Source organism: Sinocyclocheilus rhinocerous, unplaced genomic scaffold (assembly GCF_001515625.1).
Source record: "Sinocyclocheilus rhinocerous isolate Xijiao unplaced genomic scaffold, SAMN03320098_v1.1 scaffold688, whole genome shotgun sequence".
Taxonomy (NCBI): domain Eukaryota; kingdom Metazoa; phylum Chordata; class Actinopteri; order Cypriniformes; family Cyprinidae; genus Sinocyclocheilus; species Sinocyclocheilus rhinocerous.
In genome coordinates this window covers 251,651-262,832 of record NW_015651641.1, presented here as the reverse complement: position 1 = coordinate 262,832, position 11,182 = coordinate 251,651, and the positions used below count along the sequence as shown (strand labels likewise).

Genomic DNA, 11,182 nt, shown 5'->3' with positions numbered 1-11,182 from the left:
ATACTGTATTCTATATATAGTACCAGTCAAATGTTTGGACACACGAATGGGAAAGTGTCCAAACTTTTGACTGGTATTGTACTATAATATACACAAAGAATATCGGCCGATATATCGGTATCAGCCTTTTTTTTTTACTCCCTAATATCGGTATCGGTCCCCAAAAAACCCATATCGGTCGGGCTCTACTATTTAAATTCACACACTTTCAGTCTCGCACACTTTAATGCCCTTTGTATGGAACATATACGCTCGCTTCGAACTGGAATCATGGCGGAATATCCTGTGATGTCCATTTCGCAGGGCACTTACGGTCGAATAGAACAAACGTCAAACGTGATAAGAGATACATATGAAATGTAGGGAGCGGGGGCACGAGGAGTGGAATTGGGAACCGCTGAGCTCGACCAAATATTGTCCTATCCTAACAAACCATACATCAATGGAAAGCTTATTTATTCAACTTTCAGATGATGTATAAATATCAATTTTGAAAAATTTACACTTAAGACTGGTTTTGTGGTCCAGGGTCACATATATTTAAAAAATGACAGCACAATAATAGTTACGTTTTCTCCATTTTATGTAAAGTCATGAAAAAATACTGACTAGCATACAGCAATATAAAAAACAAAAACCTTTCCATTAATGAAAAATCAAAGTCATCTTAGCATGTCCACATTAGAGCTTCGAGTAGCAAGTTTTTCCAAAACAGTAAGTCAGTCCTTATAGCTAATGTTTATTTACTCCGGGTCGAGTCTGGGCAACACAGGCAGTATAAGGTTACCAAAGGAGGAATCCTGAGTGATGAAGAAGCCGGATGAGTGTGCATGTGCATGCTGAAACCAAACCAGAGAAAAATACTCATCTGAAGGACATTATCAAGAATAAACGAATGCTAAAAATTCCCAACATGAAGCTTATGGTACCTGTAAAGCTGCTTTCTGCTGTGCTGCAATGTGCTGCTGTTCGGCCTGATCCCTGAACTCCTTTACTGCTGGTCGAGAGAGGGGAATGCTGGGAAAGAAAGGACAAGTACTGCATAAGTTATGACTTTTTTATGAGTATGCGAAAAGTAGATTATTGCTAGGACAGATACTAACTTAACAGCAAGAGAGAAACCCTGTAAAACACAGATATGTTTATAGTGATAGGTGTGGTTAAAGCAGTACCTGGCTCCTGGGTTATTCATAGACTGGCTCTGTATGAGGCGTCTCTTCTCCTTATCGAGCTCAGCTAGAATAGCAACCCTGTTTTTGTTTTGAAAACCTACTGAGGTCAGATGTACAGATTAAATGATTAAAATTAAGCAACCAGTGAAATTGAAAATTCGCAAATCTAATAGAAACAGCGCGAGAGAGCGACACAACGACTGATTAAAGCTTCATTCGTCAATGTGTGACGGGCTACTTTGTGTATGCTTTGTTATTTTTAGGGATTTACTTTGAAAATGATTTAAACGGTAAATGTCACAATCCACGAGCTTTAAATTAATATCAGAAAAGACAGTCCAGCTGTTTCTGGCGTCTGATATGCTACAGTATTTACCTTGTCCGGGCGGATTCGCGGCCATTTTACATACTCTAAATCTAAATGTGAAACAGTAGAAACTACTTTAAAAATCTACGCCAAATCAATAAATTGAATGTAAAACGGACGCACAGTGTCCTATGCTCTGATAGATGAAGCAGCTCTCGCTCGCTCGCTCGTGTTCTTCGGTAAGAGCTCGACGCGTTGCAGCGCCGCCTGGAGAACTGGAGCGACTGAACACCGACACAACGACTGATTAAAGCTTCATTCGTCAATGTGTGACGGGCTACTTTGTGTATGCTTTGTTATTTTTAGGGATTTACTTTGAAAATGATTTAAACGGTAAATGTCACAATCCACGAGCTTTAAATTAATATCAGAAAAGACAGTCCAGCTGTTTCTGGCGTCTGATATGCTACAGTATTTACCTTGTCCGGGCGGATTCGCGGCCATTTTACATACTCTAAATCTAAATGTGAAACAGTAGAAACTACTTTAAAAATCTACGCCAAATCAATAAATTGAATGTAAAACGGACGCACAGTGTCCTATGCTCTGATAGATGAAGCAGCTCTTGCTCGCTCGCTCGTGTTCTTCGGTAAGAGCTCGTCGCGTTGCAGCGCCGCCTGGAGAACTGGAGCGACTGAACGCTTGGACTGCGGGTGAGTTTGTTCTACTTCTTCTTGAAATTTTATTGGCGGTTGACAAACAACAAAATGGTGTATTTCCGCCACCAACTGGTATGGAGTGTGGATCAAAAAAGTGACTTACTGGGTGAGTGTGTTTGCTTCTTCTTCTTCTTTTAATTTTATTGGCGGTTGGCAAACCAACTGCTTGCGCTACATTTTTAAAATAAATAAAAATACATGAATGAACACAAGTAGGCAAAAACAATAAATCATCAATAAATGTTTAGGTTTCAGGATTTTTTTTTATTCCAAACTTTGTATAAAGACGATTCTCAGCTATTTTATGAAAGACAGTGTTGGGCTCGATACTCCAAAAATGTAATTTATTACTCGTTACTAGTTACTCCTTTCAAAAGTAATATTATTACTTTACTTATTACTATCTGGCAACAGTAATTAGTTACACTACTAGTTACATTACTTTTCCTTCACGCCCCACAGAAGTTATAATTGTGTATCTTCCCCATAAAATTCTTCATCATTTGACCAAAATCTACATTGGACCGCAGTTTTTACAAACGCTCAATGTAACGTCCACATCTGTGTTCAGATCAGCTTTTCTCCTGACATAACCAGTGCAGTGGCGATATTTCCATCCCCTGAATGTAAGCTTTTCCATATTCCAAGCTTTCCCGCTGCACTGCTGGCTTGATGTGCCTGTGCGAGTCGTGAAAATGATGAAAATAAATCTAGGAATTATTAGATTGAGAGATTTCAACTCAGTAGGGGTTGAGGCATCAAAAGTAACCAAGTAACGAGCTGTTTTATGGAGGGTAACTGTAATATTAATAGCAATTAGTTACACTACTAGTTACTGCAAAAAGTAATATTATTACAGTAACTAGTTACTGCCCAACAACACTGATGAAAAATATAACAGAATGATTTGATATACCATTTTGCTTTATGCAGTATGTGTGTAAAATGGCCATAGGAGGGTTTTCCCATTATATACAATGTATCTATATACTGTATATAATTTGCATATTAACGTGTTTTTTGAGAACAGGAGGTTAATGACACTGAAAATACATTTTCAATGTAGTTCAGAGGGATTATAATTCTGATACATGGTGTTTTAATCATGGATAGACATGGTAACAGAAAAGAAAGGACAAACAGAAAAAAAATGAACAAACGCAAACACTACAGTCTGCCTCATCATATGAAAACATTTACACATTAGTGAAGGGTTTCATTTGTGAAAAAACATGGCAGTTTTCAGAAAGGTACAAAGGAGCACTAATGTTCATTTACATTTATACAAGATAACATTGACTGGCTATACCTATACGTACAAAGATATATGAACTCATTGTCCATTATCTTCTTTTTCGACAAAAGTACAACCTGAAAATCATTTGCATGTGTCAGAAATCGAATGGAGGAAAGGGTCTGGAATATGAACAGCGTTTATCACCATCAAATATGAACAACTAAAACTGGGAAGATATGAAAGTTTTGGATGGCACAGGTGAGGAACCCTGCATTATCATGTCTCCTCTACAGCAACTGAGAAATATTGCAGGCATATGCATAATTTGGAAGATGTGGTTTTGACAATATTAAAAATCAAAGACAGCTCCAAAACAGCTGATGAAAGACAAGAATGCAATAATGTGAATCAGGAGTCGTCTAGCAGATTGCTTGCAGTCAAGCAGCTAAATAATCTTTACTATTAGTTATGAGGATATTCACATAAAAAGGCCCTGAGTAGAGAGATGGTTATTAAGGCATAACAAGGTGAATAAGCAGTTTATTTCATGAAGGTCTTGAGGAAACATCGCCCTTTTCCACACTTTTATTAAACGGGTTGTACAGGCACACACGTAACCAGCTGTTTGATAGTGAAATATAAATATATGTGCTGTGAAATGTAGGGCAGATCAGAAACCTTCAGCTATAAAACGTCAAAAATATCACAAGGCTTCATGACAGTGCAATGGTCTGTTTAGTGATGAATAAAAGCTGCATTCAACAAGCATATTTGAGAGTCTGGGAAAGATAAGATTAAGTTCCTTCATTGTTTTAGTAACTGTCTGATATATTAAATAAAACTGAATAAAATCAGACTAAAGCTACTGGCAGATTACATGAAGCAGGTTTTGCATTTTTCATCTATAGGTTATTGTTAATGCTTAATCTGTGTTTAAGAAAGCAGACTTCCACTGAGCACAGCGAGGAATCGTTTGAGCTGTTTTGTGAGAAGGCACTACGTAAAATGAAGTCCTAAAAAGCAGCCTGTCCTCTCTTAAATAATGCCTAAAAGTCCGTATTAAGCACCTGTGCCAACCAAATCATGGCTTCAGCCAAACCTAAAGACCACCTCGAGTTGATGAATTTGTTTGAGCACTTTTGAGTAATTTGATCTACCCTAGAAACATTTTAGATCACATTTGATACATTTTACTTGCCTTCAAGAAGGAATAGGCATTAATATAGACCACATTATGCCAGTGAATCACAAACAGAATCACGTCATATTTCACCCCAAAACCTCAAAATGTAAAAAAAAAAAATAAAAAAATGTAATGCAATATACATAATCTCATTTTTTGGACCACAAAAATGACATTTATCTATTATTTAATTAAAGAAAATAAATCTAATTTTTTTATTCTCATTGCTTTAAAATAATTGTCCAATAAAAAATGTAAAAAGTAATCCAAACTGTAATATTATTTTATTTTTCTTGCATTATGCATAATGATTATCTATAAATTCTATATAAATCTAATTTTTGATTCTCATTACTGTAAATTTTTGCTACTAAAAAGAAACCAAACTAATAATTCTTAAAAATGGAAAAATTATTATAATTACAGTAATGAGAATGAGATTTTCCTTGCATTACACAATTATGTAAGATTATCTTTATAGTTTATGAAAAACATTTTATATAAACAAAAAAAATCTGTGTAAACTGCTACAAAAAAAAATCAAGCTGTAATAATACAATTATTGTAAGCAAAGTAATATTACAGTAATGAGAATGAGTTTTCCCCTTTTATCATTCACATATTGTCTTCATATATTGTTTATAAAAATTCTATATAAACCAAAACTAATTTTGATTCTCATTACTGTAAAATAATTTGACACTACTAAAAAGCAAACTGTAATACACTTGATTTGAAATAACATTTACAGTAATGACAATGACATTTTTCCTGCATTATGCATGATGATTGCGGTTTCATAATGATAATGGAAATAATGGAATCATCATGAAAAAACCTTACGGCGGTAGTTCACCCAAAAATGTACATTTTGTCATTTATCCACCCTCATGTTGTACAAAAAGAGTTTTGGTTACTATTGACTTGAGAGAGACAGAGAAAACAAACAAACACTGACACATTTCTTAAAATATCTTCTTTTATGTTTCACAGAAGAAGAAAGTCATACAGGTTTGAAACAACACGAGGGTGAGTAAATGACAGAAATTTCATTTTGGGGTGAAATAACCATTTAATGGGTCCTTAAATAAGCTTCTTTTTCTTTAAGCAATAAACATTTCATTTTGGGATGTAATATGAACTGGACATGTTCTTGACAGGTCTCATGAGATTCACTCGCAGCGTTTTAGTGACTACACACGTGTAGACTCATCAGACTCAGAGTACGGAAAAGGTTTGGTTTAATTCGGCCCTGACAGAGCTGATCAACCAATAACTGCAAAACAAACGAACCTAGTGAAAAGAATCAGTGAGCAGGTTCTCAACTGATCTGTGGACTGAGATGAAGGAGCATATCAATCAAGCCTCAAGACTCACTACTGGATTGCAAAGCTTATTTAGCTGCTTTTTTCCATTAGTAAAGATTCAACTAATCTTTTTGGAGGACAGGAAATCTGTACCGCCATGCTCTGCTTCAATCTCGTGTGGCCCTCATCCCGTCCAGCGGCCCGGCTGAATGTCTGCATGCTTGAACATGAACTGAACGATGAAGACTGAACCCGATTCTGCTCAAGGAACAGAATCTGCTGCGAGCACTTAAATATAATGAAGCTACAGCACAAGCTACTTACTGTATACAAGTCATGATCAGACGACCAATTACATGTGCAGGGAAGTTCCTTCCGCATCCCAACTGTCCTGAGGTTATTAGTAAGAAAAAAAAGGGCTTTCTGACAACAGTGAATGATAATATGAAAATCCAGTTTTAAAAGACAACCAAATATCATGATTAAGCAGATTTAAAAGTGGAAAACGTTGCCAAACAAAACAAAAACTACCTTAAAATTGTATCGATTGCTCTAAAATAAAGCAAACCCTTCCGACAAAGCAAACGGTGTAAGTCCATCATCGCAGGGGCTACAATGAAGTACTGTAGTCCTCCTACTGAATATAGTGCGTCCTCCACAACACATCTCACAGGCCAATGGGAAGTTCTGGTTTGTGTCTTTTTATTAGAAGGCCCATGAATCCGTATGTGGGGCCGGTAAAAGTGCCATCAGTGGAGCCCGATTCTAGGTTCAGCAACACCCTGGGCCTCAAACGGGCAGGAGGGCTCCGAGTCACGGCTCTAGCAGTTTATGGGACAGTCTGTCTTGGCTTTGCCAGCAAAACTGATGATTCTCCTGAGGCAGCGACCAAACTCCTCCAGAATGAGGCGTTCTGCCACGGCCTGAGGCTGGTTGGTGAGTTCGGCCTGCTCGGCCTGCTCCAGCAAACAGTCACACGTCGCCTCGGCCACTTCCTTCGTTACGAATGTGTATGGCAACCTGGAACGAGATTTACACTTGAATTAATACAAGAAGATCATTTTCGAAGACTAAAAGGACAGAAAGTGTGTAGGTTTTCCATGTGGTTTCTGGACAGTCGCTAGAAGAACACCAAGACATTTTTTACACAGGAAATTACCTAGTAACCACTTTAAATATATTGCTATGGTATTTTAAGTCATTTTTACTCATTAATTGCTGTGTGGTTTACCAAGAAGCTGCTAGGTGGTTGCTTGACAAGTTGTTAAGGTGCTTTGGGTTGTTGCTAGGAAGCTGATTAGGTGTTTTGGTGGCTCATGGGTAATTGCTGGATATATTGTGATGGACAGACATCATAATGCAGAGCTGATAAAGTGAAGGTGGGACATACTTTCCGCCACCGCTGATGACGGCCGGTGTGGTTCTAGTGAGCAGATCTGAGATCTGTGAGGAGAGTTTGGTTTTGGCTGCGGTTTGCTGCTGGACTCGCACCTCTGCAGCGTCTGCCAGGTGCATCAGCGTCTTCCTCTCTGGACTCTCCTCAAAGTTCTTGCAGCCCATGCATTTGCAGATGGACGAACACATGATCTTTGCCTGAAGTGAAGAGACAACAGAATGATATCTGGGGTCCTAAACACAAGAGAAACCTGACCATATCTTCTATACGACACTTCCACATTCTTTGCAGAGTGTAAACACTCACCTCATAACACTCGCAGTAGTTTTTCAGACAGCCAGACTTCTTACAGTTGCAGCCTTTGCTGTGTCTCCTGTCTGACTCCCCTTGTTTGCCTTTGCCAATCTTGGGCTTGAAAGCCACAGGGTTTCTGTCTAAACATGCCTGGGAGAAAGTACATTACTTCATTTGATGCCTATAGATCAGGGGTGCCCAACCCTGTTCCTGGAGATCTACCTTCCTGCAGAGTTCAGTTCCAACCCTGATGAAACACAGCTGTCTGTAATTATCAAGTGCTCATTCAGATCCTAATTAGTTGGTTCAGTTGTGTTTGATCAGGGTTGGAGCTGAACTCTGCAGGAAGGTAGAGCTACAGGAACAGGGTTGGGCACCCCTGCTATAGATATTCAAAGCATTACAGCAGAACTGTCCTGTACAGCAAAACAAACGAGATGTCAAGGGAGTTGCTTTGCTATTGCTAGGTAGATGTTAACGGGCAAATAGAAAAAAAGGCACATTTGAAGTACTACGTTTGTAGTGAGATGAAAAAAAAAGACAATGGAGATCTACAGTAGGCAGTAATTCATTACCTTGATGGCCTTCAGTCTTTCACTCTCATGATCAAGGTTGTTGAAGCAATTAACACAGTTGCAGTTATTACAGAATTCCCCGTTGGCAAAGCAATCACAATACCTGTGAGACGAGAGATGAAACTCTTAGTGTAAATGCAAGATGCAATTCATGAAAGAACTTGATACACGAGGCAACTTTTTGAGGAAAGAAATTTCTATCTGGATACTTTAGATCGGTCGTGGGCCCTGTGTCTCACCTGGTTGCCCGCTGACGGCAACACTGCCCAGCAACATTGCTCAAAAAGTTGCCCCATGCATCATCACCTTAAGGGTGAAGATTTTTAATGTTGAAGTTTCTTATGCTCACCAAGACTGCATTTATTTGACCAGAAATACAGAAAAATATTGTACATTATTATTAATACCATTTAAAATAACTGTTCTCTATTTTAATGTTTTAAAATGTATTTCTGTGATCAAAGCTGAATTTTCAGCATCATTACTCCAGTCTTCAGGGTCACATTATCCTTTATGAATAATTCTACTATGCTGATTTGCTGCTCAAGAAATTATCATATTATTTCTTATTATCAGTTTTGAACAATTTGCTGTTTACTATTTTCTTAATTTGGAAAATACGGTTTCAAGATTTGCTGATGAATATACATTTCAAAAGAACAGCAGTTATTTGAAAGTAATCTTTTGTAACATTCTAAAATGATAAAAATGTTGGAATTTTGAAATGATAAAATTTAAATCAATTTAATGCATCCTTGCTGAAGTATTTAAAAAAAATAAATGTTACTGACCCCAAACATTTGACTGGTGGTACATGTAATGCTTCAGGCAAATAAAAAAATTAATAAAAAACCAACAGCCACTGCCAACTTACTGGCTGCATTTACACTGCAAGTCTTAATGCACAGATACGATCTTTTGATCGTATCCGATATTTTTGACCCGTCTGTTTACATTCACTTTTAGACAGGACTGGTATCCGATATCTGTGTTTACATAATTCCCGCCCAGAATGATAGTCAATGATAGCTTTACTATGCACATAGTAGACCCTCTGGTTTTGAATGGCCGTGCTATTAAAATTATTTATATAACTCGCGTCAAGTGGCCATTATTATTTGCCAGCATCAGCATGGACAACGGCTGTCATGGATGTTTTGCAGCACATAATCTGACTGAACGGATAAATAACAGTCATTTTCATTTGTTAGGCTATTTTATCTACAGCTCGTTAGAGGTGGAATTCTTTAGTGAAATAAAGTAGCGCCAAGATGATATTTATTTAAATTAATTCAAATGAATTAGCGAGAGAGAGAGCGAGCGAGCTTGCGAATAAGTGAAACTTATCACGTCATTGCTAAGAAATATAATGTAGCTTTTAGTAGCGAAGCTGTTGTATTTATAAAATTCACAGGGCAGGGGTTGAAAACCAGCTCCTGAATGTGCAATTTCTCACCTAGCCTATACAAAGTTTCCATCTCAATAAAATGCGAGCGCATGCACGTCTGGCAAACGTGTCGCCCTCGCATTGGGAGTTCTGCGGGGATTCGGATATGCGTGTATAGACGTAGGTTGGATGTCCAGATATCGGATATGCATCCGATTAAAATCCACATTTGGAAGTGGCTCAGATCGGATGCGAAAAAATCAGATCTCGTGCGGATTTTTGTGTTTACATGTGTGCAACAAATTCCGATAAGATGCGAGCAAAAAATCTGATTTTTTTGTGCCAGTGTAAATGCAGCCTTAAACTGCTTGACAGGGTGTGCTTTTGAGCAATAAAATATGAAATTAAATTATACCTGTGATAATCTGCTTCCTGTCTGTCAGAATTAACTGTTCTTACTGGTGAATTTGACAGTAAGAACTGAATTGCAGATTGTTAAAAAAAAAGGAAATTGTTGTAATATTATACAACTGGATCTGGAAACTATGAAAGCACTTGCCAAATGCAGCAGCTGAAACAGGTTACACCCTTTATATGGGCCATTTTCAACTTTAAAAGAATTGAAACAAATGCTGGGTAACGTACAATTTCAGACACTGTGACCGTGTGCAGTTGCAGGGTTTTCTCGGCCTTGAAGTTGCTTCGGACGTTGATAAACTGTAATAAAACACAGGCAGAATGTAACCTGAGCATTAATTTGTATATATAATTGACCTGTGCTGGCAAAATGAGTCACAATGAGAACATTTTCAAAAATGAGTTATTTTTAATGTTCACATTATAAGACTTTCAGAATTGAAGTCGATAGAGTCAGCAAAGTCAATTTTGAGAAAAATAGAGTTAAAGTTTTCTGAAGGTTCCAAAGCAAAATCACGGAGCAACGTTGCATCTTTTCCTCCAGTTCTTCTCTTAATAATAATTACTATATTGATAATCACAATATAGCTATTTTAAAAAAAAATCTTTGTTATTATAAATAAGAAAAAAAAAAACAGTAAAACAATAAGAAAAATAAAGCAAATAATGCATTACCTTTTTCATTTAACATCTAAACAAAAGCATTCAAGAAAAACAAATAATCAAATGTAAAAATCCCTTTACTGTGTTTATTACAAATAAATTGATTATTAAAACTACAAAAGCTGTTCAATCAAGAGCAGCGAGTGATTCCCTCTTTTCTTTTATTGTTAGATTAACATTAATGAGGTGGCCTACAGTATATTAAGAGCTACTGTAATGCACGGATCTAATATAATGTTACACATCAGATGTTTTTCCCCAAACGTTTACTTAAGACATAACAGATTATGGTTGCATGAATACTTAAATACTGTAATTCTGTGCACAGTCAGCGCGAGAAACGAGTGGAGAAAAGGTACTGCTCTCAGAAAACGTACAAATAAAGGTAATTAAACATCTAAAATTATTATTTGGAGCATTGGGATCGCTAGACGAGGGCTTAATGAACTCGTTTTTGTGAAAACTTCAAAATCAACATTTTTCAATTTTTTTGCCTGTAGTTTAAAATTTGCCCGTGCGCATTTA

The 11,182-nt window shown here is 37.2% G+C and overlaps 2 protein-coding genes across 5 annotated transcripts in view; both read right to left on the bottom strand.

Moving 5' to 3' along the window:
* Nucleotides 1-565: 565 nt before the first annotated feature.
* LOC107713288 (SOSS complex subunit C-like) lies at nt 566-2,164 on the bottom strand. 4 transcript variants are annotated; one of them, XM_016518744.1, is made up of 4 exons: nt 1,959-2,164; nt 1,173-1,272; nt 930-1,017; nt 566-839 (listed from the first exon to the last, which is right to left on the bottom strand). In XM_016518744.1, the coding sequence occupies exons 1-4, from the start codon at nt 1,981-1,983 to the stop codon at nt 744-746; spliced, it is 309 nt and encodes a 102-aa protein (XP_016374230.1). In that variant the 5' UTR covers nt 1,984-2,164; the 3' UTR covers nt 566-743. The 4 variants fall into 4 exon arrangements, with proteins under 4 accessions (XP_016374230.1, XP_016374232.1, XP_016374229.1 ...); XM_016518746.1 differs by having other exon boundaries at nt 1,173-1,269; XM_016518743.1 differs by lacking the exon at nt 1,959-2,164 and adding an exon at nt 1,549-1,744.
* A 3,468-nt stretch (nt 2,165-5,632) lies between these two features.
* The window catches only part of LOC107713260 (protein lin-54 homolog), an 8,482-nt gene continuing 2,932 nt past the window's right edge, over nt 5,633-11,182 (bottom strand). The window contains exons 9-13 of the mRNA XM_016518723.1: nt 10,223-10,294; nt 8,191-8,293; nt 7,628-7,765; nt 7,316-7,518; nt 5,633-6,945 (exon numbers count right to left, since the gene is read on the bottom strand). Of these exons, the coding sequence (XP_016374209.1) occupies nt 6,747-6,945; nt 7,316-7,518; nt 7,628-7,765; nt 8,191-8,293; nt 10,223-10,294 (715 nt within the window). The 3' untranslated portion in view covers nt 5,633-6,746. The remainder of the gene's footprint in view (nt 6,946-7,315; nt 7,519-7,627; nt 7,766-8,190; nt 8,294-10,222; nt 10,295-11,182) is intronic.

Coding starts and splice junctions, on each gene's coding strand:
- LOC107713288 (XM_016518744.1), bottom strand. CDS start 1,983: ATGGCCGCGAATCCGCCCGGACAAG. Junction 1,273..1,958: donor CGCGAATCCGCCCGGACAAG/GTAAATACTGTA, acceptor ATCTGACCTCAG/TAGGTTTTCAAAACAAAAAC. Junction 840..929: donor AGCAGAAAGCAGCTTTACAG/GTACCATAAGCT, acceptor GTTTGGTTTCAG/CATGCACATGCACACTCATC.